Source organism: Pseudophryne corroboree, chromosome 2, assembly GCF_028390025.1.
Source record: "Pseudophryne corroboree isolate aPseCor3 chromosome 2, aPseCor3.hap2, whole genome shotgun sequence".
NCBI lineage: Eukaryota > Metazoa > Chordata > Amphibia > Anura > Myobatrachidae > Pseudophryne > Pseudophryne corroboree.
The window spans coordinates 402,963,552-402,990,861 of record NC_086445.1 but is presented as its reverse complement, the minus strand read 5'-3'; the positions used below and the strand labels follow the sequence as shown (position 1 = coordinate 402,990,861).

At 46.9% G+C, this 27,310-nt stretch overlaps 1 protein-coding gene across 1 annotated transcript in view; it reads left to right on the top strand.

Annotated features, from left to right (window-relative positions):
• MRPS9 (mitochondrial ribosomal protein S9) overlaps positions 1 to 27,310 on the top strand; it is a 216,974-nt gene that overhangs the window by 177,035 nt on the left and 12,629 nt on the right. Inside the window, exons 8-9 of the mRNA XM_063953421.1 lie at positions 10,128 to 10,296; positions 19,356 to 19,464. Of these exons, the coding sequence (XP_063809491.1) occupies positions 10,128 to 10,296; positions 19,356 to 19,464 (278 nt within the window). The remainder of the gene's footprint in view (positions 1 to 10,127; positions 10,297 to 19,355; positions 19,465 to 27,310) is intronic.

Sequence of the window (27,310 nt, the reverse complement as noted above, 5' to 3'; positions counted from 1 at the left end):
CTCCAGGGTCCCATAAACGTCCCTTTACCCAGTTAGCAGACACTGATACCGACACGGATTCCAACTCCAGTGTCGACAAGGATGATGCAAGGTTGCACCCATGGGTCGCGAAAGTATTCAATATATGATTATTGCAATAAAAGATGTTTTGCATATCACAGAGGATTCCTCTGTCCCTGACACGAGGGTCTGCATGTTTAATGAAAAATAACTAATCTCATGAGCTGACCGTTTTATTTAAACAAAAAAAAGCTTGGGAGACTCCTGACATTAGACTGCAGGTCCCAAGGGAATTATTATGGCGTATCCTTTCCCCTCAAAGGACAGATTACGGTGGGAATCCTCGCCCACGCTGGACAAGGCCTTAACACGCTGGTCCAAAGAGGTAGCATTACCGTCCCCTGATACGGCGGCCCTATAGGATCCTGCGGATTGTAGGCAGGAATCTACCTTAAAATCAATTTATGCGGCTACGCAAGCCCTATTTAGACCTGCAGTAGCGTCGGCATGGGTAGGTAGCGCAATGACAGCTTGGGCTGATAACTTGTCTTATGACATTGACACCCTAGATAAAGATAGTATGGTGTTGACCTTAGGTCACATCAAGGACGCAGCACTATATATGAGAGAGGCTGCAAGAGATATTGGGCTTTTGGGTTCAAGAGCTAATGCCATGACAGGTTCTGCTAGTAGGTCCCTGCGAACCCGTCAATGGACAGGTGATGCTGGCTCAAAGAGTTGTATGGAGGCTTTACCTTGCAAGGGTGAAGTTTTATTTGGGGAGAGCCTCGCGGACCTGTTTTTCACAGCTACCGCGGGTAAGTCGTCTTTTTTGCCTTACGTTCCTCCACAGCAAAAGGAAACACCCTAATAACAGATGCAGTTCTTTCCTCGCCAGAGGTAGAGGTAGAGGGGAAAGAACACCGGCTACGGCTAGTTCACAGGAAAAATGTCCTCCCCGGCCTCTACCAAATCTATCAAAGAGGTGCTTCCGCACCGATTTTCAAATCGGCCTTGCCAGCTACTTCCCCGGAGAGGAAAATAGTTTTGGCTGCCATACTAAAGCTGTGTCAACAGCAAGTGATTATCATGGTTCCCCTAGAGCATCAGGGAAAAGGGTTTTATTCAACCCTATTTGTGGTACCAAAGCCGGATGGCTCGGTCAGACCAATTCTGAATCTAAAATCCCTAAACCTATATTTAAAGAGGTTCAAATTCAAGATGGAATCTCTCAAGGCAAGGATATCCAGCCTGTAAAGGGGGGGATTTTATGGTGTCACTAGACATAAAGGATGCATACCTTCATGTCCCCATATATCCTTCTCATCGGGTGTACCTAAGATTCGCTGTACAGGATTGTCATTACCAGTTTCAGACGTTGCCGTTTGAGCTTTCCACAGCCCCGAGAATTTTCGCCAAGGTAATGGCGGAAATGATGATGCTCCTGCGCAAGCAAGGGGTCACGAGTATCACATACTTGGACGATCTCCTGATAAATGCGAGTTCAAGGAACAGTTATTAAAAACCGTGTCTCTCTCCCTGAGAGTACTACAACAGCACAGCTGGATTCTAAATCTACCTAAGTCGCAGTTGGTTCCGATAACTCGGCTTTCTTTTTTTGGGCATGATTCTCGATACGGGAAAATAAAGGGGTTTTTCTACCGGTGGAAAAAGCCCAGGAACTCCAGAACATGATCAAAGACCTGTTAAAGCCAAAAAGGGTCGGTTCATCAATGCACTCGTGTATTGGGAAAGATGGTGGCGGCCTACGAGGCCATTCCGTTCAGCAGGTTCCATGCAAGGACTTTTCAGTGGGACCTTCTGGACAAGTGGTCAGGGTCCCATCTGCAGATACATCGGAAGAGACCCTGTCCGCCAGGGTCCCCTGTGGTGGCTCCAGAGTACTCCCCTTCTAGAGGGTCGCAGGTTCGGCATTCAAGATTGGGTTCTTGTGACCACGGACGCGAGCCTCCGAGGATGGGGAGCAGTCACACAGGGAAACAATTTTCAGGGAATATGGTCAAGCCAGGAGGCTTGTCTACACATCAATAGGCTGGAATTAAGGGCCATATACAACGGCCACCGACAGGCGGAGAATCTTCTTCGCAACCTACCTGTTCTGTTACAGTCAGACAACGTCACAGCCGGGGCGCATGTAAACCGCCAGGGCGGGACAAGAAGCAGAGCAGCAATGGCAGAAGCCACCAGGATTCTTCGCTGGGCGGAAAATCATGTAAGCGCTCTGTCAGTGGTCTTCATTCCGGGAGTAGACAACTGGGAAGCAGACTTCCTCCGCAGACACGATCTCCATCCAGGGGAGTGGGGACTTCATCAAGAAGTCTTTGCAGAGGTGACAAGTCGTTGGGGACTTCCTCAAATAGACATGATGGCGTCACGCCTCAACAGAAAGCTTCGGACGTATTGTTCCAGGTCAAGGGACCCTCAGGCAGTGGTAGTGGACGCCCTGGTGACACCGTGGGTGTTTCAGTCGGTCTCTGTGTTCCCTCCACTTCCTCGCATCTCAAGGATATTGAGAATCATAAGACGAACAAGAGTGCAGACAATACTCATTGTTCCAGATTGGACTCGAAGGGCCTGGATTTCAGATCTTCAGGAAATGATCACAGAAGATCCGTGGCCTCTTCCTCTCAGGGAGGACCTGTTACTACAGGGGCCCTGTGTGTTCCAAGACGTACCGCGGTTACGTTTGACGGCATGGCGGTTGAACACCAAATCCTAGCTGGGAAAGGTATTCAGGATGAAGTCGTCCCTACTCTTATTACAGCTAGGAAGGAGGTAACGGCGAAACACTATCACCGTATCGGGAGAAAATATGTGTCTTGGTGTGAAGCCAAGAATGCCCTAAGGATGATTCTCAACTGGGTAGTTTTCTCCATTTTCTGCAGTCAGGTGTGGATATGGGCCTGAAGTTAGGCTCCATTAAGGTGCAGATTTCGGGTTTATGTATATTCTTTCAGAAGGAATTGGCTTCTCTCCCAGAAGTCCAGACTTTTGTAAAGGGAGTTTGGCTAATCCAACCTCCTTTTGTGGCACCGTGGGACCTTAACGTGGTGTTACAGTTCCTTAAATCACACTGATTTGAACCTCTTCAAACAGTTGAATTGAAGTTTCACACTTGGAAAGTGGTCATGGTATTGGCCTTGACATCTGCAAGGCGGGTGTCCGAATTGGCGCCTTTGTGCAAGAGCCCCTATCTGATTTTCCATGTGGATCGAACAGAGTTGAGGACTCGTCCTCATTTTCTGCCTAAGGTGGTTTCGTCATTTCATATGAACCAACCTATTGTGGTGCCTGTGGCTACGGGTGCCTTGGAGGATTCCAAGTCCCTTGAAATAGTCAGGGCCTTAAAGATTTATATCGCCAGAACGGCTAGGGTTAGGAAAACAGAAGCACTGTTTGTCCTGTATGCAGCCAACAAGGTTGGCGCTCCTGCCTCTAAACAGACTATTGCTCCCTGGATCTGTGACACGATTCCGCAGGCTCATTCTACGGCTGGATTGCCGGTTCCAAAATTCGGTAAAGGCCCATTCCACTAGGAAGGCGGGCTCTTCTTGGGCGGCTGCCCGAGGTGTCTTGGCATTACAGCTTTGCCGTGCTGCTACTTGGTCGGGTTCAAACGCTTTTACAAGATTCTACAAGTTTGATACCCTGGCTGATGAGGACCTCGTGTTTGCTCAATCGGTGCTGCAGAGTCATCCGCACTCTCCCGCCAGGTCTGGAGCTTTGGTATAATCCCCATGGTCCTTACGGAGTCCCCAGCACCCTCTAGGACGTAAGAGAAAATAAGATTTTAAACCTACCGGTAAATCTTTTCCTCCTAGTCCGTAGAGGATGCTGGGCGCCCGTCCCAAGTGCGGACTACTTCTGCAAGACTTGTATATAGTTGTTGCTTACATAAGGGTTATGTTACAGTTGAGATCAGTCTTGGGCTGATGCTGTTGTTCATGCTGTTAACTGGTTTAGTATATACCATGTTGTACGGTGTGTATGGTGTGGGCTGGTATGTATCTCGCCCTTAGATGAACAAAAATCCTTTCCTCGTACTGTCAGTCTCCTCTGGGCACAGTCCTAACTGAGGTCTGGAGGAGGGGCATAGAGGGAGGAGCCAGTGCACACCCATTCTAAAGTCTTAAAGTGCCCATGTCTCCTGCGGAGCAGTCTATACCCCATGGTCCTTACGGAGTCCCCAGCATCCTCTACGGACTAGGAGAAAAAGATTTACCGGTAGGTTTAAAATCTTATTTTTTGAAGAGAAACTCCTTTCTACCATGACTCTATAGCACAGAGGCAGCATCCATCTTTATATTTCTCTATTAGACAGTTGCTGAGTAACAGATAAACAAGCAAGATATATATTTACATTGACTAGAGCATGTTACATGATATCCATCCCATGTACAGCATGCCCAGCAATTATCCACTCTTAGCTGCATGGCATGAACGTCAGATCATGTAACCCAGTGGTTTAACTAGAACTTAAGCAATCCTATGTGCAGTTTCCCAATGGTGGGGAAACTGCACATGCACACAACAGGTACTGCAACCTCTAAAATGTGAGTGCCTTTGCCTGATTGACAGGAAGATGTGTTAACCGGAAGGGATGGGGGGGAGGTTGTCGCTCCTGTTTTCCAGGAGTGCGTGACGCAGTTACCTTGGCCCCACCCCACAAGCCGCAATGCGTCATCACAGATGAACTTGTCGACCGATGGTCGCGATTTTCATCTATATGCGATTGCATTGCAAATGCTGGGAGGTGGTATGCTGCGAGCAGCTTTGCATTTGCAATCGTTAATGAATCGGGCTCATAGTGCTATGCCTTCAGCACAAATCTTCATGGTAGGGAAAGCCTTGTTGGGATAAAGGACTTGCCCAATGCTGCCGAGCAATAAGGCCAAAAGACCAATCTTGGTTTCTGCAGGCTATATCATTGTCCGCCATTTGACCTGTTCTCCCACGTGCTTTCTGGTCAATTTAAAGTGAGATTTTACTCCATTTATTTCTTCCATATTTCTGTATATTTTTCTGCCACTCCGTATACTGTAATACAGGTTTGTGACATTTTTTGTACTATTGCTGGCTTGTGGACCATTTTTATTTTTTCTTGCTATATCTGCCATGACAGAATGTAACTATGTCACAGTTGTGGTAATCCTTGCTGTTTTAGTCTTGCTGTTGTGTATCCCACTGACAAGGAGGGCCACAGATTCATCAGGTCCCGATGCTGGGGCCAGACGGTGTGGTTTGATGTGTCCAAGTGTAGTGCCCTACTTATACTTCAAGCACAAGCTCACATCAGTATTGGAGTACAAGCCTGATCAAGACAAATCCACAGTGGTTCAGTATTCTCGTTTATTTTTTTTATGATTTGACTTGATAAGCATTACATGTTGTTACGTGCTACTTGTTTTTGCACTAACCATTTCTCATATTTGCTTTGAATGTTCTTTTATCTTGACGATTAAGCTTTTGTTAGGCAATCTACTACAGTTGGGCTTCTAAAAAGGCCCCCATCCTCTAGTCCGTTTTAGGCACTTTTCATCTGACCGAAAAATCTGATAAAGTGTCACATCGGATAGCTCCAGTGTTCGTTCCCGTGTCAGATATGTCTGAGCTATAGATCTTTGGTGCTGCACCAAGGATTTATCTGAATCTGAAGAAATCAGGTACACAGCGGAGTGTTTTTTTGTTTTGTTTAATTTACTTCAGATATATCACATCAGATTAATCTGAAGCGTCACTTGACTGACATCTCCCTGGCCACTCCCACCCACCACGAGGACGCAGCAGCAGCCTATTATATTTAAATATCACATCAGATCAATCACATGTAGCATGTGTGCACCAGATATATCTGATGCGATCTGTCGGCACATGACAGATCACATCTGATATATCTGAAATGAATCTAGTGAAAATGTAAGCGCAGGATCCGATCCGATTCCCGGGAAGCTGCCGGGAGAGTTCAAGAGAAATCTGATGTGACATGCAGCTCTGGCAAGTCGGCCTAGTGGATGGGGGTCTATAGACAGATTTGTTTATGTTCAAAGCAATTAAATACTTTAGTTGTAAACATGTCATTTCAGCCAATGTGACTGCTAAAGTAAAGATATTACACCAGGGTCTATTCTGGTGTATCTTGATAAAAAGGCTGCATGCTTTTTCTTTTCTTTTTTTTCTTTTTTATTTGACTTTACAGAATGTTTTGTGTTGATCCATCCTAACTCTTTCCAAATAATTAAATTGTAAGTCCTGGAAGTAAGAAAATGAAACGATGGAAATGCCACAGCTGGTGAATGTTTTATAGTCCCTTGGACGTATTAAGATAAGTGGTAACTCCAGCTAGAAGATTACACCTAAGCAAAACCCATACTTGACAACTTTTTGCCTGGCTGGTGCCGTAGGAGACGATTTAGGTGGGTGATAGAGGGGTGAGTGGTGCCATGAATTGTGCCGTAGTGGGCCCTGCTCCATCTTGTGCACAGCTGAGGGTGTGGTCATGATGGCACTATTCATGGTGAATCATTGAGTCATTAAGCTCCTGGACTACCTATTTCTCCAGAGACGTGTATCGACTTTGGAGGTTTGACATCCAGGATAGTCGGAAAGTACGGCAAAATCATTTGGCGGTGGTTGTAAAGTGTGTTGAAAAACGTACTGTTGGATGACCTCTTGGCTCATTCCCAAATTGTGCTGTAAAGTATAGCTGATCAGTATTCATAGTCTGCATGTAGAGGCAGGCAATTTTTTCCCTCTATGCAAAACAAAGTGCAATATAGTTTGTCCACGTGCCAATTTCTAACCTTGAGCTTGATTTTCACCAAGCTCTAAATGAGGCCCACTGTGGGTAATGAAGCAGCGTGACTTGTGTCTAACTATTGTAGGTTAAGTGAAGATATTGTGCACAAAGGGTTAATGTACTGGTGTCCTAGTGAGTGTTCCCAGAGCACATCTTGCCAGAGCTCTTGCATTACTATAGAGATGTTTATTTTCTAATCACTTATTGAAGAGCAAGAAAGAGAATAACAAAGACCGCCCTAAAGAGTGAAGTGCCTCTTATAAATGACTTCATTATCTCTTTTGCAGTGAAAAATATGCAGAATGACATACACACATGTTAAAATATACCTGTCGTTTTGCATTATGCACTTGCAGAGTACTTCTACAATTCTGCTTTCATTATGATCCAGTGTTCACTACCTGCAGTGCTTTTGGACTGGGCACCAGTTACAGGCCAAGAACATTATTTACCAGTGTAATAAGGGGGAGGGCCTCTAGGTGGGCAGACATTGAAGTTAGATGCTACCTACCGTAAAGCAAAATGTTGTCATTATTTTATTATAGCTGATACAAATCACAGATGCCCTGATATAGATATAGGGCCATATACAATTGCGGTCGAATTGCCGCAAATGTCGAAAAACGGGGCATTTTCGTAAAAAAAAAACTGTCGAATTGGATTCGACAATGCAATACAGTACTTTTAGTCAAAAAACCTGCCGTTTCAGATTCGACTTTTTGCAATTTGACATGTCTGCAATGGTAAAAATGCGGCTTTTCGACAAAAGTATATTCAATTGAAGAATGTCGATTCGACAACAGTGCTTTTCGACAGTCATTTCGTCAATTTCAGTCCGCCTCATTTTGCTGTCGTGATCTAATAAAAATTTTTCAAAACATGTATGTAATAAAGTTATACTGTCAACGGTGTGTGTGTACTGTTTTTATTTTGGTATTTTTGTAAGTAGAACTACAGGTACCAGCGGGCCCATTCCCCCCCCCCCCCCCCCGCATGCTGGTACTTGTGGTTCTCCGTTTCTAGCCAACTTGGCTCCCAGTGCGAGATTTAAAAAATGCGTGCCCCCATCCCCACTGATATTAAAAATAAAATGTCCCCCCCCCCCCCATCACTAAATACAAATAACAAATTTGCGTGCACGCTCCCGGCAAGGGAGCATGGCCTCGTTAAAATGTGCGTGGCCTCGCCTGAAAAGACTACCTCACACCCCAGTTTTTGACCCTACACCAACAGATCACGCCCACCACAGAAAAAAAAAATTCCACCATATTAAGCCCCACACGGTAATGCCCCCTGCACCATATTATGCCACACACCGCAATGCTCTTGATACATTATGCCCTAGAGCAGGGGTGGCAAACCAGTCAGAGGCAAATAGCCGAAAAATATCTGTAGTCAAGCTAAAGAGACAGTATCATGGGCGTGGCCTAACTGGCACAAGGCCACGACCCATTTTTGTGCGCCCGCCTTCAGTATGACGTTTGTAGGCGCATGACCATGTGTCACACCCCAATTTTTAGTTACACTGGGGGCAAGAAACACTGAAACATTTTACACATTACGGCAGGCAAGAGTCCCCATTTTGCACATTGCGGCAGGTAAGAGTCCCCATTTTACACATTACGGCAGGCAAGAGCCCCCATTTTACACATTACGGCAGGCAAGAGCCCCCATTTTACACATTACGGCAGGCAAGAGCCCCCATTTTACACATTACGGCAGGCAAGAGCCCCCATTTTACACATTACGGCAGGCAAGAGTCCCCATTTTACACATTACGGCAGGCAAGAGTCCCCATTTTACACATTACGGCAGGCAAAGTCCCCTTCTACAAAGAGGGGGGGGGGGGGGAGGGGGTGTTATCCTTACATTTGCAGTGGCATCCACCTGCCAGCTGTTTCCTTTATCCCGCTTCCTGCTCTTCGGCCCGCGCCAGCCATAATCTCCTGGCTTGCCCGCCCACCGTGTCCTGGCTCCCCCTCCTCCCCGACGTCAGTACTTCGCTTGGTGGCGGAGTTTTGTGTAATAACATGTTTGCGTGATGATGTTACGACGCAAACGCATCATTACACGAAACTCTGCCCACCGAACGGAGTAGTTATGAGGGGTAGCACCAAGAGCCACAGCGGACGCCCCGTGTGAATGCACACCTCACCCGCTGCAAGAAAAGGCTCTGGTCTATATTAATACCATGCAAATAGTGTGCAAAATATGGCAGGGAAAGTCTGTTTCTTACTCCGTTACATACAATTCTATGATTTCTAGGACCCCACATGTTGGCTGTATGGGAGGGCTAAGAACACAGAATATATAAACTTGTACTCCTCTACTTTTATCTATTTATAACCACCTTACATATGTGAAATGTTTCATATTCCAATTACATTAGTTGGGTGTGCCTGTAGTAAGCAATCTGATAGAATGTCTGTTTACGGATGACGACACTTTATTTGGTAGCAAGACACTTGGAGGGGAGTTATACAGGGGAACCTTCCAGTGATCAGATTCAGTTACAAGGAATGTTAGGCTAAAGAAATAATACTGAGAATGATTGGGTTCTAGGAATGTATAAGCTGCTGCCTCGTGACAACAGTGGGTTATAGGTTGTGAGAGTATAGAACCAACATGATTTTGGTAAGTTTGTCACTAAATGTAAAGCCACAATCAGTTAAAAGCCAAAACCACCCTTATAACTGATTGCCGCTTTAAATTTAGCGACAAACATGCTAAAGCATTACGGTTTTGTAGTCTCGGTAGCAATTATTTAACCCCCAATATGCCTGCACTTTAACAACTGTAAGCGACTCTACGTAAATGTAATTGTGTATTCTAGCCTTTGGGTTTGGTGGTTATTTGTTTATAATTATTAATATCTTGTCAACCCAAAAAATTGCCTGTAATGCTGATGATAATAAACACCTAGTAAGGTAGCCCTTCAAATACAGTCTTCGATGTGGGAAGACTTCATAAACACCATTTGTAGAAAGTGCGAAAAGAAAATGCAAATTTAATTAGCTGGCAATGGAGAGAAGTTCTTGAAGGCTGATATAATTTACAGCAGTTTGGTGACAAGATCTCTTCAATTACAGAGGAGTAGCTTAAAACTGCCTTGATTCATTGTTATCTGCAAAACAAGGACAGGGAGATTTTGTGGAGCATTGAAATCTATTGTCTGACACTGTTGGAAAATGCTCACCCATATGCCAAAGTGTCAGTCTGATACAGAGTCCTGCCTTGCCAAGCTTAAGCCTGGGACTATAGCACAGGCAATTACACTGACACCTCCTAATGAGCTTTTGTTTGCCTGCAGTACCTATATTTTATACAAATGATGGAACGCTTGGTGAGCCAGCCGCACAGCAACATCGTGGAGGATTTTGTCCTGAAATATTGCAAGACGCTTGAAGTCCAGTCCAAGAAGCATGTGGCTAGTCCTCTGCAGTATGATGAGCATGGAATAGCCTTCAGCACAGGGAAAGGTAATCACACAGTCTTTCCCGTATTGCCCTTTAGTTGAGTGTAGTAGTGGTTAGCGGCTACATGCAATGCTATATGACTCTTCTCTTTTACATGATCAATGATAGGATTTCAATGGATCTTTATCTGATTGCTGAAGGCCAACAGACCATAGCCAATGTACAGTTTCGGGCAACTGATGTCAACTGGCTTAAGAGTCATTCAAATTAACACTTCCTCTGCAATGTCAATACATGCACTTTTTTTAATATGTCTCTGGCATCACGTGAACTGAATTTTGCATACAGTGAATTATAATGTCATGGAAAAGAGAAAAAGCCTCCATTTTATTTAATTACACGTGCAACATGTGATTTGGTGATAAAAAGCATACATTTTATAAATAGTGACATATAGAGCAAAAAAAAAAAAAAAAAAAATTCTTCCAAGCAGAATAGTGCTTACAAGTGACAATCAACAGGGCACCTTATACAGTACAATCACTATCCTAATCACTGTACTGGCGCCCTCACTCCAGAGTATTCTATAGTACATTGCTGGTTATTTACTTATTGCTAATCTATTGTTGTTTTACCAGTATGGAGGGATACACACTGATCTGTTCATCCAATATGTAATACTAACTGCACCCCTTCTCCACTGGCGGTGGGGTGGTATTGAATTACATTCACATAGATTGTAAAGAAAGACAAAGAAAAACAATGTTTAGGTTTTATGAAGGTTAGGTTAGAGAACATATATTCCCAGAATCCCATACACACGAGTGGGCTAATCTGTCATTTTTAAGCCATGTAGTCTACTTTAGTGGCACTGAAAGGGTTAGAGACTGAGGGGGAGATTTATCAAAGCTTGGAGACAGAAGTACTACTCGATCAGCTCCTGTCATTTTTCAAACAGCCTATAAAATGACAGCTAGAAGTTGATTGGTTAGTACGCTCTGTTCAAGCTTTAATAAATCTCACATGTCGCAGTTTTTGAAAAACGGCATTACAGGGTTACCTGGGAGATCTCATTTGTTCATTCAGAGACTACCTGCTCTGGCAGCTTCATGGTGTCACGGATGCTTCCCAGGTGCACAGTCAGCATGATCTTCCAAGTACATAGGGGAAGTAGCATACTGCCAGTTGGGATCCCGGCGATCACAATACAGATGGCGGAATCCCGACAAGCGGTGAAACGCTGGTGGATATTCTCCCTCCATGGGTGTCCACGACACCCATAGAGGAAGAAAATAAACTTACTAGCGCTCGCCCCGCTGCCGGCATACTGATGGCCGGAATGCCGCAGTCTGTATACTGACGGACGGAATCCTTGCTGCCGGTATTTCATACTGAATCCATACATGGGTCTTTTCCCACTCTCTCATTTCTCCTTGTGAGTAATCATAGATTCCCAGTTATGCTGTGACATGAAAAGATGAATAGAGACAACTACCTCACAGCATTACATAACTATCCTCACTCTCAGAGATTATAGAATGGCAACTGGATAGCTTTCTCTATAAAATGCAGGGGGATATGATTGAAACTTTGTAGGATTAGCATATAGTCAGACTGTGGTATCATATACACATCACAGACAACAATGTCAGGGTGCTGCATAGTATTACTGCTGTGAAGATGGTGCTTTTACTTTCATTTCTTCCATGTGATTATGGTATTGCATACCCTCCAAAATTTTACACATAAAAACCGGTACAAATTAGGAAAGTGGGTGTGGCCATGCCCCCTTTCCTATAGTTTCAATGGAGTAAAAAAAAAGGTACAGACAATAAAAATAAAGGTACTGCACCTGCCAAAAAGGTATGGTATTGCTACTACATTGCATGTTAATATACTGCTTTTACCATCAAGCACCAATTGTCCCAAAAATGAAGAAAGCAATGTGTATATTTTTATACTTATTACTACCTGTGATAAACTACAGAATGCATCCTAACAACATGCTGTTACCATGCCTTTGGTGTAAGGAGCGCCTCTCCATTTGTATAGGATCTTACCAGCCAGATAAGATAAAGGGATCTCTTCATGAAGCAGTGAAAAGAGATGAGAAGTGAGCCAGTGGAGAAGTTGCCCATGACAACCAATCAGCTGCTCTGTATAATTGTATAGTATGCAAATTATAAATGTTGCTTTAATGTTGATTGGTTGCCATGGGCAACTTCTCCACTCTTTTCACTGCTTCATGAATAGACCCCATAAGATCTTACCAACCAGATTCTGCCTATTGGTGATTCATTAAGGATACAGGCTGAAATGGGAAGGACACAGGAACACTCATTTGCTTCTATGTAAGCCACACTGCGTATTCTCTGCACTGCGCACTTCCGGACCCTGGTCTGTGGAGCTGCAGCTGTAAAATCTATGTATATGTCTTGGTATGCACATACTCCAGATAATGCACATGGTGGACACCATAAAAGAATCACTACAAGTACCAATCTAGGACCACCCTCTTTAATCATTTTACTTGTTTATTTCACTAGCAGAGAGACCTGGCATAGGGAGGGTCATTTCAGTCTGCCACCCGTTCCCTGCTCCGTCCCTCTCCCTTTATTTGTTTAGCCTGTGTTTTTAGCTTTCTCTCATCCATGCACAAAATCTAACAAATATTGAAAAAGTGCAACAAGAGAAGTGTACCGTTTTTATTTATTTTATATAGTTTGGTGACCTTGGGGTTTTAATCCATAGCTTGTAAGCTTGCGAGCAGGGCCTTCCTACCTCTGACTGTTTGTTATTACCCAGTTTTGTCTGATCATTGTGTCCAGTTGTAAAGCGCAACGGAATTTGCTGCGCTATATGAAAATGATAATAAATAAAATAATAATAATAAGGTGACCCACGTTATTTGAACCACAGGCTGGCTTACGAGTGCACTTGAGTGGTACACTCATTTTCACTTCTTTCTTTTTATAATTTTCCGAGTACATTACCTAACACACAGGTCCTCACGGCACCCTACTGGTCCAGGTTTTAAGTATATCCATGCATGGCCACAGGTGAGTCGATTAGTACCTCAGTCTATTCGTTTTAACCATCTATGCTGAGCCATGGATATCTTTAAAACCTGAACTGTTGCCTTGAGGACAGAGTTTGGGAACCTCTGCCCATATAGTAAAGTGTTATTCTCAAGGCAATTCTTTTTGATGTACATTATTTCTCTAACGTCCTAGAGGATGCTGGGACTCCGTAAGGACCATGGGGAATAGACGGGCTCCGCAGGAGACATGGGCACTTTAAGAAAGACTTTAGACTCTGGGTGTGCACTGGCTCCTCCCTCTATGCCCCTCCTCCAGACCTCCGTTTTAGACTGTGCCCAGAAGAGATGGGTGCACTGCAGGGAGCTCTCCTGAGTTTCCTGCTAAGAAAGCATATTTGTTAGGTTTTTTCTTATTTTCAGGGAGCACTGCTGGCAACAGACTCCCTGCATCGAGGGACTGAGGAGAGAGGAGCAGACCTACTTAAATGATAGGCTCTGCTTCTCGGCTACTGGACACCATTAGCTCCAGAGGGAGTGGAACACAGGTTCGTCCTGGGCGTTCATCCCAGAGCCGCGCCGCCGTTCTCCTCACAGAGCCGGAAGAAAAGAAGAAAGAAGACTCTGAGGCGGCAGAAGCCATTCGGGTGCTTCACTGAGGTAACGCACTGCAGCTGTGCGCCATTGCTCCCATACACCTCACACACTCCGGTCACTGTAAGGGGTGCAGGGCGCAGGGGGGGGTGCCCTGGGCAGCAATAAATACCTCTCCTATGGCAAAATGACCTATATACATGTACAGGTGGGCACTGTACATGTATATAAAAGAGCCCCCGCCATGTTTTACAAAGTTTGAGCGGGACAGAAGCCCGCCGCCGAGGGGCCGGGGCTTCTCCCTCAGCACTCACCAGCGCCATTTTCTCTCCACAGCACCGCTGAGAGGAAGCTCCCCGGACTCTCCCCTGCTTGACACACGGTGAAAGAGGGTTTTAAAGTAGAGGGGGGGCACATAATTGGCGATTATACATTACAGCAGCGCTACTGGGTAAACATTCTGTGTTTTTCTCCGGGGTCATATAGCGCTGGGGTGTGTGCTGGCATACTCTCTCTCTGTCTCTCCAAAGGGACTAAAGGGGAACCTGTCTTCAGAAAAGTGTTTCCCTGTGTGTGTGGAGTGTGTCGGTACGCATGTGTCGACATGTTTGACGAAGGCTCGCCTAAGGAGGAGGGGGAGTGCATGAATGTCAGGTCGCCGTCGGCAACGCCGACACCGGACTGGATGGATATGTGGAATGTCTTGGATGCTAATGTAAATGTATTGCATAAGAGTAAGAGATTAGACAAGACTGAGGCTAGGTATCAGTCAGGTAGTCAGACCATGCCTGTCCCAGTGGCACCGGGACCTTCTGGGTCTCAGAAACGCACATTATCCCAGATCACTGACACAGATACCAACACGGATTCAGATTCCAGTGTCGACTATGAGGATGCAAAATTACAGCCAAAAGTGGCTAAAGGTTTTCGTTACATGATCATTGCTATTAAAGAGGTTTTGCATATTACTGAGGAACCCCCTGTCCCTGACACGAGAGGGTACACATGTATAAAGAGAAAAAGCCTGAGATCACCTTTCCGTCCTCATTTGAGCTAAGCGAATTGTGCGAAAAGGCTTGGGAATCTCCAGACAGGAGACTACAAGTTCCCAAAAGGATTCTTATGGCGTATCCCTTCCCACAAAAGGACAGGATACGATGGGAATCTTCGCCTAAAGTAGACAAGGCGTTGACACGCTTATCCAAGAAGGTGGCACTGCCTTCCCAGGATACTGCTACCCTCAAGGATCCTGCGGATCGTAAGCAGGAAGTTACCATGAAGTACATTTACACACATTCTGGTACTATTGTTAGGCCGGCTATGGCATCGGCCTGGGTTTGTAGTGCTGTCGCAGCATGGACAGATTCCTTGTCTACGGAGATTGAGACCCTAGATAAGGATACCATTCTAATGACCCTAGAGCAGGGCTGGCCAAACCGGTCCTCGAGATCTACCAACAGTTCATGTTTTCCAGGCCTCCTGGAGATCTGTAGAATTGTCAGTTAGGAATGAATGCAGCACATCTTAATTAGTAATGACTACACCTGTGCACCAGCTAGGTGGTCTGGAAAATGTGTACTGTTGGTAGATCTTGAGGACTGGTTTGGCCAGCCCTGCCCTAGAGCATGTCAAGGATGCTGCGTTATATATGAGGGATGCTCAGAGACATTTGTTTACTAAGCTCCAGAATAAATGCTATGTCTATTTCTGCTACGCGACTCTTGTGGACCCGACAGTGGACGGGGGATGCCGACTCAAAGCGGCATATGGAGTCGTTGCCTTACAAGGGGGAGAAGTTGTTTGGAGAAGGCCTCTCGGACCTTGTCTCTACTGCTACGGCTGGTAAATCGAATTTTTTACATTATGTTCCCTCGCAACATACTTAGAAGGCACCTCATTACCAAATGCAGTCCTTTCGTTCAAATAAAAGCAAAAAGGTACGGGGATCGTCCTTTCTTGCCAGAGGTAAAGGCAAGGGAAAAAAGCTGCACACAGCTAGTTCCCAAGAACAGAAGTCCTCCCCTACGTCTGCAAAATCAACCGCATGATGCTGGGGCTTCCCTGGGGGGGTCAGCTCAAGTGGGGGCACGTCTTCAATTTTTCAGCCACGTCTGGATTCACTCACAGGTGGATCCCTGGGCAATAGAGATTGTTTCTCAGGGATACAGGCTGGAATTCGAAGAGATGCCTCCTCGCCGGTTTTTCAAATCGGCTCTGCCAGCTTCTCCGTCAGAAAGGGAGTTAGTGTTAACTGCAATTCAAAAATTGTATCTGCAACAGGTGATAGTCAAGGTTCCTCTTCTCCAGCAAGGAAAGGGGTATTACTCAACCCTGTTTGTGGTTCCGAAACCGGACGGTTCGGTCAGACCCATTTTGAATCTGAAATCCCTGAACCTGTACTTGAAAAAGTTCAAGTTCAAGATGGAATCGCTCAGAGCGGTCATCGCCAGCCTGGAGGCGGGGATTGGATGGTTTCCCTGGACATAAAGGATGCTTACCTTCATGTTCCGATTTTTCTTCCTCACCAGGCGTTCCTGAGATTTGCGGTACAGGACTGTCATTACCAATTTCAGATGTTGCCGTTTGGGCTTTCCACGGCCCCGAGAATTTTCACCAAGGTAATGGCGGAAATGATGGTGCTCCTGCGCAAGCAGGGTGTCACAATTATCCCATACTTGGACGATCTCCTCATAAAGGCGAGATCTCGAGAGAAGTTACTGGACAGCGTGTCACTGTCTGTGAGGACGTTGCAACAGCCTGGATGGATTCTCAATATTCCGAAGTCCCAGCTGGTTCCTACAACGCGTCTGACCTTTTTGGGCCTGATTCTGGACACAGAACAGGAAAAGGTTTTTCTTCCGATGGAAAAGGCTCAGGAGCTCATAGCTATGGTCAGGAACCTATTAAAGCCAAAAAAGGTTTCAGTGCTTCACTGCACACGTGTCCTGGGGAGGCCATCCCCTTCGGCAGGTTCCATGCGAGGACTTTTCAATGGGACCTACTGGACAAATGGTCCGGGTCTCATTTACAAATGCATCAAAGGATCACCCTGTCTCCCAGAGCCAGGATATCTCTCCTGTGGTGACTGCACAGTGCTCACCTCCTGGAGGGCCGCAGGTTCGGCATTCAGGACTGGATCCTAGTGACCACGGACGCAAGCCTCCGAGGTTGGGGAGCAGTCACACTGGGAAGAAATTTCCAAGGTCTCTGGTCAAGTCTAGAGACTTGTCTCCACATCAACGTGCTGGAGTTGAGGGCCATATACAACGGTCTACGTCAAGCGGAGGCATTACTTCGGGACAAACCGGTTCTGATTCAGTCGGACAATGTCACAGCAGTGGCTCATGTAAACCGCCAAGGCGGCACAAGGAGCAGAGTGGCCATGGCAGAAGCAACCAGGATTCTTCGCTGGGCGGAGAATCATGTAAGCGCACTGTCGGCAGTGTTCATCCCGGGGGTGGACAACTGGGAAGCGGACTTTCTTAGCAGACACGACCTGCATCCGGGAGAGTGGGGACTTCATCACGAAGTCTTCGCACAGATCGCAGGTCGGTGGGGACTGCCTCAGATAGACATGATGGCGTCCCGTCTCAACAAAAAGCTAAAGCGATATTGCGCCAGGTCAAGAGACCCTCAGGCGGTAGCTGCAGACGCTCTGGTGAGACCATGGGTGTTCAGATCGGTCTATGTGTTCCCTCCTTTGCCTCTCATACCCAAGGTGTTGAGAATAATAAGGCAAAGAAGAGTGAGAACAATCCTCATTGTTCCAGATTGGCCACGAAGGACTTGGTATCCGGATCTGCAAGAGTTGCTCTCAGAAGATCCGTGGCCTCTTCCTCTAAGGCAGGACCTGCTGCAACAGGGGCCCTGTCTGTTCCCAGATTTAACGCGGCTGCGTTTGACGGCATGGCGGTTGAACGCCGGATCCTAGCGGAAAAAGGGATTCCGGAGGAGGTCATTCCTACCCTGATTAAGGCTAGGAAGGATGTGACATCGAAACATTATCACCGCATATGGCGAAAATATGTTTCTTGGTGTGGGGCCAGGACTGCTCCTACGGAGTAGTTCCATTTGGGCCGTCTACTTCACTTCCTTCAAACAGGAGTGAATTTGGGCCTAAAATTAGGATCCATAAAGGTTCAAATTTCGGCCTTGTCCATTTTCTTTCAAAAAGATTTGGCTTCTCTTCCTGAAGTACAGACATTTGTGAAGGGAGTGCTGCATATTCAGCCTCCTTTTATACCTCCGGTGGCGCCTTGGGATCTTAACGTGGTATTAAGTTTCCTCAAGTCACCTTGGTTTGAACCACTCAAAACAGTGGAGTTGAAATATCTCACTTGGAAGGTGGTCATGTTGTTGGCCTTAGCTTCTGCAAGGCGTGTTTCGGAATTAGCGGCTTTGTCATATAAAAGTCCCTATCTGGTTTTTCATGTGGATAGGGCAGAATTGAGAACTCGTCCTCAATTCCTGCCTAAAGTGGTCTCATCTTTTCATATGAACCAACCTATTGTCGTGCCTGTGGCTACGCGAGACTTGGAGGATTCCGAGTCACTTGATGTGGTCAGGGCTTTGAAGATTTATGTGGCCAGAACAGCTAGGGATAGGAAGACAGAGGCGCTGTTTATCCTGTATGCAGCCAATAAGGTTGGCGCACCTGCTTCAAAGCAGACTATTGCTCGCTGGATCTGTAACACGATTCAGCAAGCACATTCTTCGGCAGGATTGCCATTGCCAAAATCGGTTAAGGCCCATTCCACTAGGAAGGTGGGCTCTTCTTGGGCGGCTGCCCGAGGGGTCTCGGCATTACAGTTGGGCCGAGCAGCTACTTGGTCGGGATCAAACACCTTTGCAAGGTTCTATAAGTTTGATACCCTAGCTGAGGAGGACCTCCTGTTTGCTCAATCGGTGCTGCAGAGTCATCCGCACTCTCCCGCCCGTTTGGGAGCTTTGGTATAATCCCCATGGTCCTTACGGAGTTCCAGCATCCTCTAGGACGTTAGAGAAAATAAGATTTTACACTTACCGGTAAATCTATTTCTCGTAGTCCGTAGAGGATGCTGGGCGCCCGTCCCGAGTGCGGACTTCTTCTGCAAGACTTGTATATAGTTATTGCTTACATAAGGGTTATATTATAGTTCATCGGTTTGGACCGAGACTATGTTGTTTGTTCATACTGTTTACTGGGTAGTTTATCACAAGTTATACGGTGTGATTGGTGTGGCTGGTATGAATCTTGCCCTTGGATTAACAAAAATCCTTTCCTCGTACTGTCCATCTCCTCTGGGCACAGTTTCTCTAACTGAGGTCTGGAGGAGGGGCATAGCGGGAGGAGCCAGTGCACACCCAGAGTCTAAAGTCTTTCTTAAAGTGCCCATGTCTCCTGCGGAGCTTGTCTATTCCCCATGGTCCTTACGGAGTCCCAGCATCCTCCACAGACTACAAGAAATAGATTTACCGGTAAGTGTAAAATCTTATTGTTTATCATCCCAAGGCTGGAGGAAAACTGCAGAGGCGACTGTTGTAGTACGGGAAAAAGGAACAGGGAAAATCGTCATAAATGGAGAGGATTATTTGGATTATTTATCAGTACTTCAAGACAGGTAAAATTAGGAATGTTACCCTTACCTGGGCACTCTGGGAATAGATCTAGAGAAAACAATAACAGCACCATTGTCAGGTAGACTGTAAAGCAGCATTTTGCAACCTCTCTTCAAGGCACACTAACTGTATTCCAGGTATTAGTGATATCCATACTTGAGCACAGATGGTTAAATCAAAACACTGCGGTATTTAGTCTCCTGTGCTCAAGTATGGATAGCCTTAAAACCTGGACTGTTGGTGTCCCTTGAGGATTGTGGATGGAACCCCTGCTGTAAAAGATTACTTGTTTTATTAATTTATTATTTCTCTTACGTCCTAGAGGATACTGGGGTCCATTTAGTACCATGGGGTATAGATGGGGCCACTAGGAGCCATGGGCACTTTAAGAATTTGATAGTATGGGCTGGCTCCTCCCTCTATGCCCCTCCTGCCAGACTCTGTTTAGAAAATGTGCAAGGAGGAGCCAGTCACGCTTATAGAAGCTCCTGAAGAGTTTTCTGCCTTTATTTTATCTGTTTGTTGTTTTCAGGCAGGACTGGTTGGCACCAGCCTGCGTGCTTCATGGTACTTAGTAGGGGGGGGGGGACGGCCCAACCTCTTGAAGGGTTAATGATCCTGTTCCCCGCTGACAGGACACTGAGCTCCTGAGGAACCTATTAGCAAGCCCACCACGGCGAGCGTACAGTCCCGCAGCATGCCACCACCCCTAACAGAGCCAGAAGAATGAAGAGTGGTGAGTACTGAGTACCATTATGGCGGCATGAGGGTACGGAGATGCACGGCTTGTACACCGGACGGAATGCGTCTCCAGACACAGTACACGACTGCGTCCCCGTACAATGTATGCAGTACCCATACTGGAACAGCAGCCTTAAAACGGGTTTCTCCATTTTAAGCACCAGATTCCTCAGACAGTATAAAAAAAGGCAGGAAGACTGCGTGCTATTGAAGGGGCGGGGCTTCACTATGGGAGGACCCAGCAGCTCACCAGCGCCATTTTCCCTCTGCAGTGGACACAGACGCTGACAGGACAGAGACACGCAGCTCCTCCAGTGTGACTCCAGATTACCTCAGCGGTACCATGGGGGAGCGATTATTGGTGTACTTAGTCTCCTATCAGGGTACTTGGTCTGCGACCCGGCTAAGCTTGGCATTAGCGATAAGGGCGCGGTGGGGGCTGGCTCCAAACAACTTTTTGTCTCCCTGAAGGGCTCTTTGTGGGTTAATTGTGCTTAACCTCTCGCGTGTGTGTGTGTGTGTGTGTGTGTGTGTGTGTGCGCTGTCGCATCACATTAAGTCAGGCAGACAGTGCGTGTCTTGTACCGCAGTGTGTTCCTCTTCACCGGGGTGCTCACTACTGGGTACTCAGGGTTCAAAGACTAGCGGGGCTGAACCAGAATGGGTTAATTCGTAAGGGAATGATCTCAACTCTTTCTACAAAATTGTCCCCCAATGAGAAAGAGACACAATACTTAAAACAAACTGGATGAGTTTATGAACAGAGACTCAGTCCCCAAAACAGCGTCTCAGTCACCTCTCATTTGTCCGCAAAAGCGATGTCTAGCCCATATCCTGCAGTCTGACGCTGACAGGTCAGACATGGAGGAGGGAGAGGTGGACTCGGGGGTGGGGGGGACGGGGGGATGCAGCTCTGTCTCAGGGAATAGAGGCTATTAGAGATGTTCTGTATATTCCCGATAAGGTGTCAGAAGAGAGTGAGGAATCTTATTTTAATGTAAAAAAGAAGTCCTCAGTCACTTTTCCTGCGTCAAAGGAATTGAATACCCTGTTCAAAGAATCATGGGTTAATCCTGATAAGAAGTTTCAGATCCCTAAAAGGTTACTCTTTTCCTTTTCCTCTGGAGGATAGGAAAAAATGGGAAAATCCACCGATAATGGACGCATCAGTCTCTAGGCTGTCACGTAAAATTGTATTGCCTGTTCCTGGTGCATCCTCCCTGAAGACACGGCTGATCGTAAAATTGAGAGTACACTCAAATCATTGTACACAGCTGCTGGGGTGGACCAAAGACCCACTATTGAATGTGGGGGGATGTTGTCTTACTCCTGCAGCATATACAAGACTCTGCAAACTTTATGGTGGAAGCCATAAAGGAAATAAAAGTGCTCAACGCACGCACCACCGCTATGGCAGTGTTGGCACGCAGGGGCTTGTGGCTACATCAGTGGACTGCTGACGCGGATTCCAGGAAAGGCGTGAAAGGTCTACAATTTACAGGTGAGGCCTTGTTCGGAGATGAATTAGACAAATGGATCTCCACAGCTACTGCTGGTAAGTCTACGTATCTTCCTTCCGCAGCCACCCCCTAACCAAGAAGACTTATTCAGATTCAAAGTTAGTCCTTTCGGACGGCCAAGTTCAAAGGCAAATCCAGAGGTGCTTCTACGTCCTCCAGCAGCGCAAGAGGTAAACCACGCAAACCAGCAACAGCAGGTACGCTGGAACAGAGCTCAGGCTCTGCTTCCTCAAAGACTTCAGCATGACGGTGGATCGCAATGCCTGGAAGCCTGTCAGGTGGGAGCACGCCTACAATTCTTCAGTCAGAGCTGGTCAAATTCTTGCCAGGATCCCTGGGTCATAAATCTTATTTCCCAGGGCCACAGACTGTAGTTCCAAGAGCTCCCACTTCACAGATTCTTCAAATCAGGCTTGCCAGTTTCACAAGAAGCAAGTATCACTTTACAACATGCCATCCAAAAACAGGTACAGACTCACGTCATTGTTCCAGTTCCATCTCGTAAGTTAACCACCTCATCAGTTAAACAAGGGGTACTATTCCAACTTGTTTGTAGTGCCGAAACTGGACGGTTCGGTAAGACCGATTTTGAACCTCAAGTTGTTGAACCCGTACTTACGAGTGTTCAAATTCAAATGGAGTCTCTGAGAGCGGTGATCTCAGGTCTGAAGGAGGGGGAATTCCTAGTGTTTCTGGATATCAAGGATGCGTACTTTCATGTTCCGTTCTGGCCGCCTCATCAGGCTTATCTACGGTTTGCACTGCAGGACTGTCACTGCCAGTTCCAGGCCCTGCCATTTTGTGTCTCCACGGCACCGAGGGTGTTCACCAAGGTGATGGCAGAGATGATGTTTCTACTCCGCAAACAGGGAGTGAACATAATTCCGTACCTGGATGATCTCCTGATAAAAGCACCGTCCAGGGAGAGGTTGCTGAATTGCTCTTTCAACCAAACTTCTCCAGGATCATGGGTGGATTCTGAACCTTCTGAAATCTCAGCTAGAGCCAACACGGAGGCTTCCATTCCTGGGAATGATACTGGATACGGAGTCGCAGAAGGTGTTCCTTCCATTGGAAAAGGCATTAGTAATCCAGTCGATGGTTGAAGATGTCCTGAAGCCAACCCTGCTATCTGTGCATCTGTGCATTTGCCTTCTGTGGAAAATGGTGGCCTCTTACGAGGCTCTTCAATACGGAAGGTTTCACGCAAGACCCCTCCAGCTCGGTCTGTTGGACAAATGGTCCGGATCGCATCTTCACATGCACCAGAGGATCCGTCTGTCGCCAAAAGCCAGGATCTCCCTTCTGCGGTGGCTACAGACTTCTCACTTCGTCGAGGGTTAGAGGTTCGGAATTCAGAACTGGATTCTGCTAACCACAGACTCAAGCCTCAGAGGTTGGGGAGCAGTCACTCAGGGGGTGCCGTTTCAAGGAAGATGGTCAAGTCAGGAAGTCGTCCTTCCAATCAACATTCTGGAACTCAGGGCCGTATACAACGCCCTTCTTTAGGCCTCACATCTTCTTCAAGATCCGGCCATTCAGGTCCAGTCGGACAATGTGACGGCAGTAATGTACATAAACCGAATGGGCGAAACGAAAAGCAGAGCAGCAATGTCAGAGGTGTCATGAATTCTCCTCTGGGCAGAGAGAAACGCTGTGGCATTGTCAGCGGTCTTCATTCCGGAAGTAGACAACTGGGAAGCAGACTTCCTCAGCAGACACGACCTGCACCCGGGGGAGTGGGGCCTTCACCTGGAAGTGTTCAGGTGCTTGACAAGTGGATGGGGATAACCACAGATCGACATGATGACCTCTCGTCTCAACAAGAAGCTCCAGCTGTATTTTGCCAGGTCGAGAGACCAACAGGCGGTGGCGGTAGACTCATTGACGACTCCATGGGTCTATCAGAGGAAACACGTACACCATCTATTTCCTCTGATCCCAAGAATTCTAAAAAGAATAAAAAGGGAAAAGGTTCAAGCAATTCTAATTGCTCCAGACTGGCCAAGAAGGGCCTGGTACGCGGACCTTCTGGAGATGCTCCTTGAAGATCCGTGGCCTCTACCTCATCGCGAGGATCTTCTGCAACAGGGCCCGTTCACCTATCAGGACTTAACGGGGCTACGTTTGACGGCATGGAAGTTGAACGGCTGATTCTAGCCAGGAGAGGGATCCCTAACAAGGTTATCCCGACTATGATCCAAGCCAGGAATGGGTTAACGTCTAAACATTACCACCGTATTTGGAAGAAATATGTCTCTTGGTGCGAGAGCAGAAATTATTCTGCGGTGGAATTTCATCTGGGATGTTTCTTGCTCTTTCTGCAGGCAGGTGTGGATGTGGGCCTACGTCTGGGCTCCATAAAAGTCCAGATTTCAGCCTAGTCCATTTTCTTTCAGAAACAATTGGCTTCTCTCCCTGAGTTCCAGACGTTCTTGAAAGGTGTTCTACAAATCCAACCTCCCTTCGTGCCTCTCACAGCACCTTGGGATCTCGATGTGGTGCTCCATTTCCTCCAAATGGACTGCTTTGAGCCTTAACAGGAGGTGGACGTAAAAAATCTTACGTGGAAGACCGTCACACTGTTGGCCTTGGCTTCAGCAAGACGTGTGTCGGAGCTGGGAGCTTTGTCTCACAAAAGTCCCTGTTCTTTTTTCCATCAGGACAGAGGGTGAACTCCGAACTCGTCAGCAATTTCTTCCTAAGGTAGTGTCTTCGTTTCACATCAGCCAACCTATTGTGGTTCCGGTTGTCACCGACACCTCTGCTACTTCAAAGTTTTTGGATGTTGTGAGGGCTTTGAAGGTGTATATGAAAAGAACAGCTCGTCACAGAAAGAAGGACTTGCTGTTTGTTCTTTATGATCCCAATAAAATTGGGTGTCCTGCTTCTAAGCAGACTATTGCACGCTGGATCTAACTTACTATCCAGCATGCTTATTCCACGGCAAGTTTGCCATGTCCAAAATCTGTACAGGCCCACTCTACTCGGTCAGTGGGTTCTTCCTGGGCGGCTGCCCGGGGTGTCTTTGCTTTACAGCGCTGCCGAGCAGCTACTTGGTCAGGTTCAAACACGTTTGCTAAGTTCTACAAGTTCGATAATTTGGCCTCTGAGGACCTTCAGTTTGGTCAATCAGTTCTGCAGGAACCTCGGCACTCTCCCACCCAGTTTAGGAGCTTTGGTACATCCCCGTGGTACTAAATGGACCCCAGTATCCTCTAAGACCGTGATCTCCAACCCGTAGCTCGCCGTAGTATTTTCGGTAGCTCACAGAGCGCATGGGCTTGGGCAGTCACTGTCACTCCTCCTCCCTTCATTTTTAATATGGTGCCGGCTGTCAGCCAATCAGAGCGCATGGACCGTCAGTGGCGGCACCTGATTGGCTGCCGGACCGCGAGTTTTTTGGTTGGCTCACTTACCGGCACCATATTTTAAATGCCCACCGCCAGAGACTCTGTCACGCTCACCGCAGCCGCTCCCCTTCTGTCCCTCATAAAGGAGGAGTAGCACCGGCGGCAGTAGAAGAAGCCAGCAAGGGTTAGCACTGTATCGGACACTGCGGGATGGGGGGGCCATTTTATCTGGCGCTGCGGGGGGCATTTTAAATAGCACTGCGGGGCGAATTGTACCTGGCACTGGTGGGGGCATTGTATCTGGCACTGCTGGGGGGCATTATTTGTATATCTGGCACTGTTGAGGGGCATTATTTCTGTATCTGGCACTGCTGAGGGGCATTATTTGTGTATCTGGCACTACGCAGGGGGGGTATTACTGGTAGTTGTGAGGCCACGCCCACTTTTACTGGAACGCAAGCGCATTGGGGGGAAGGGGGTAGCTCCTTCAGAGGTTTTATTTTCCGAAAGTAGCTCACACCCCAATTAAGGTTGGAGACCATTGCTCTAGGATGTAAGAGAAAATAGGATTTTAATTACCTACCGGTAAATCCTTTTCTCGTAGTCCATAGAGCAGTGTTTTTCAACCGCTGTGCCGCGGCACACTAGTGTGCCGCCAGCGGTTCTCAGATGTGCCGCCACAGTTGCCTGATGCCTAGCCGCCGACTATCTGGTTTTGACTGCGCTGGCCTGTAACCTATGAGACGCAGCGTGACTCGTCACACATACCATGTCCAGCCCGCCCGCTAACCTGCCCGCTGTCTCACCTCCGGCTGCATGCACTGCAGATGCGAAGGCAGGGAGAGGGAAATATGAACTGCCCGCTCTCACCCCGTGCTGCTCCTTGGTCCTCCGACTGCATACACTGCAGACACGGAGGCAGGGAGAGGGAAATATGAACTGCCCGCTCTCACCCCATGCTGCTCCTTGCTTCTCCGGCTGCATAAACTTCAGTGCCTGAGGCAGGGAGAGTGAAACATGAGCCTCATATCCACTGACTCCCAGGCAGGAGCCAGTGAATTTGTATTAATTTAATTGCTGTGGGAGTCAATGTGTGGAAATACTGTTGGGGTGCAATGTGTGGTATTACTGTGTGTGTGTGTGTGTGTGTGTGGGGGGGGGCATGTGTGGTATTACTGTGGGGGGCCATGTGTGGTATTACTGTGGGGGGGGGGGACAATGTGTGGAATTACTGCAGAGCATACTTGCCTACCTGACCCTCTCCATGAGGGAGAAAATGCTCTGTTCCTGGACTTTCCTGGTAATGTATGATTGCCATCACCTGTGGTGAGCTAGTTAATTGATAAGAAAGGTGTTTCACCACAGGTGATGGCAATCATACATTACCAGGAAAGTCCAGGAACAGAGCATTTTCTCCCTCATGGAGAGGGTCAGGTAGGCAAGTATGCTGCAGAGGCCAATGCATTTGTTTAATTACTGTGGGGGCCAGTGTGTGTGTGTGTGTGTGTGTGTGTGTGTGTGTGTGTGTGTGTGTGTGTGTGTGTGTGTTTTTCCCCCCCATGGGAGCCAACGTGTGGTTTTTTTTTTTTTTTTTTTTGGGGGGGTGGGGGGAACTGATGGTGTGCCTTGGCAATTTAAAAATCTTGGTCGGTGTGCCACGACTTGAAAAAGGTTGAAAATCACTGCCATAGAGGATACTGTGCGCCCGCCCAGTGCTTCGTTTTTCCTGCATTAAGTTAAGTAATGTTGGTTCAACCGTTGCTGTTCCTGTTTCAAGTTTGGTTAGCTTGGCTTTCCTCTTATGTGTGCTGGTTCAGAATCTCGCCACTATCCTTTATATCCTTCTCTCAAAGTATGTCCGTCTCCTCAGGCACAGTTTCCTAGACTGAGTCTGGTAGGAGGGACATAGATGGAGGAGCCAGCGCACACTATCAAATTCTTATAGTGCCCATGGCTCCTAGTAGTCCCATCTACACCCCATGGTACTAAATGGACCCCAGTATTCTCTACGGACTACGAGAAAAGGATTTTACCGGTAGGTAATTAAAATCCTATTTTTCAAACAATGTCCTATTCATTTATTCCTTCCTTTAAAATTATCTGTATACAAACAACTTTTCTTTCCAGTATACAATGGTTCTAGAAGAGGGCAAACGACAAAGATAAAAACAGATTTTCTATATCTCTACAATAAAGTAGAGATTCACCCGGATTTACCTGGATCTCAAAACTTT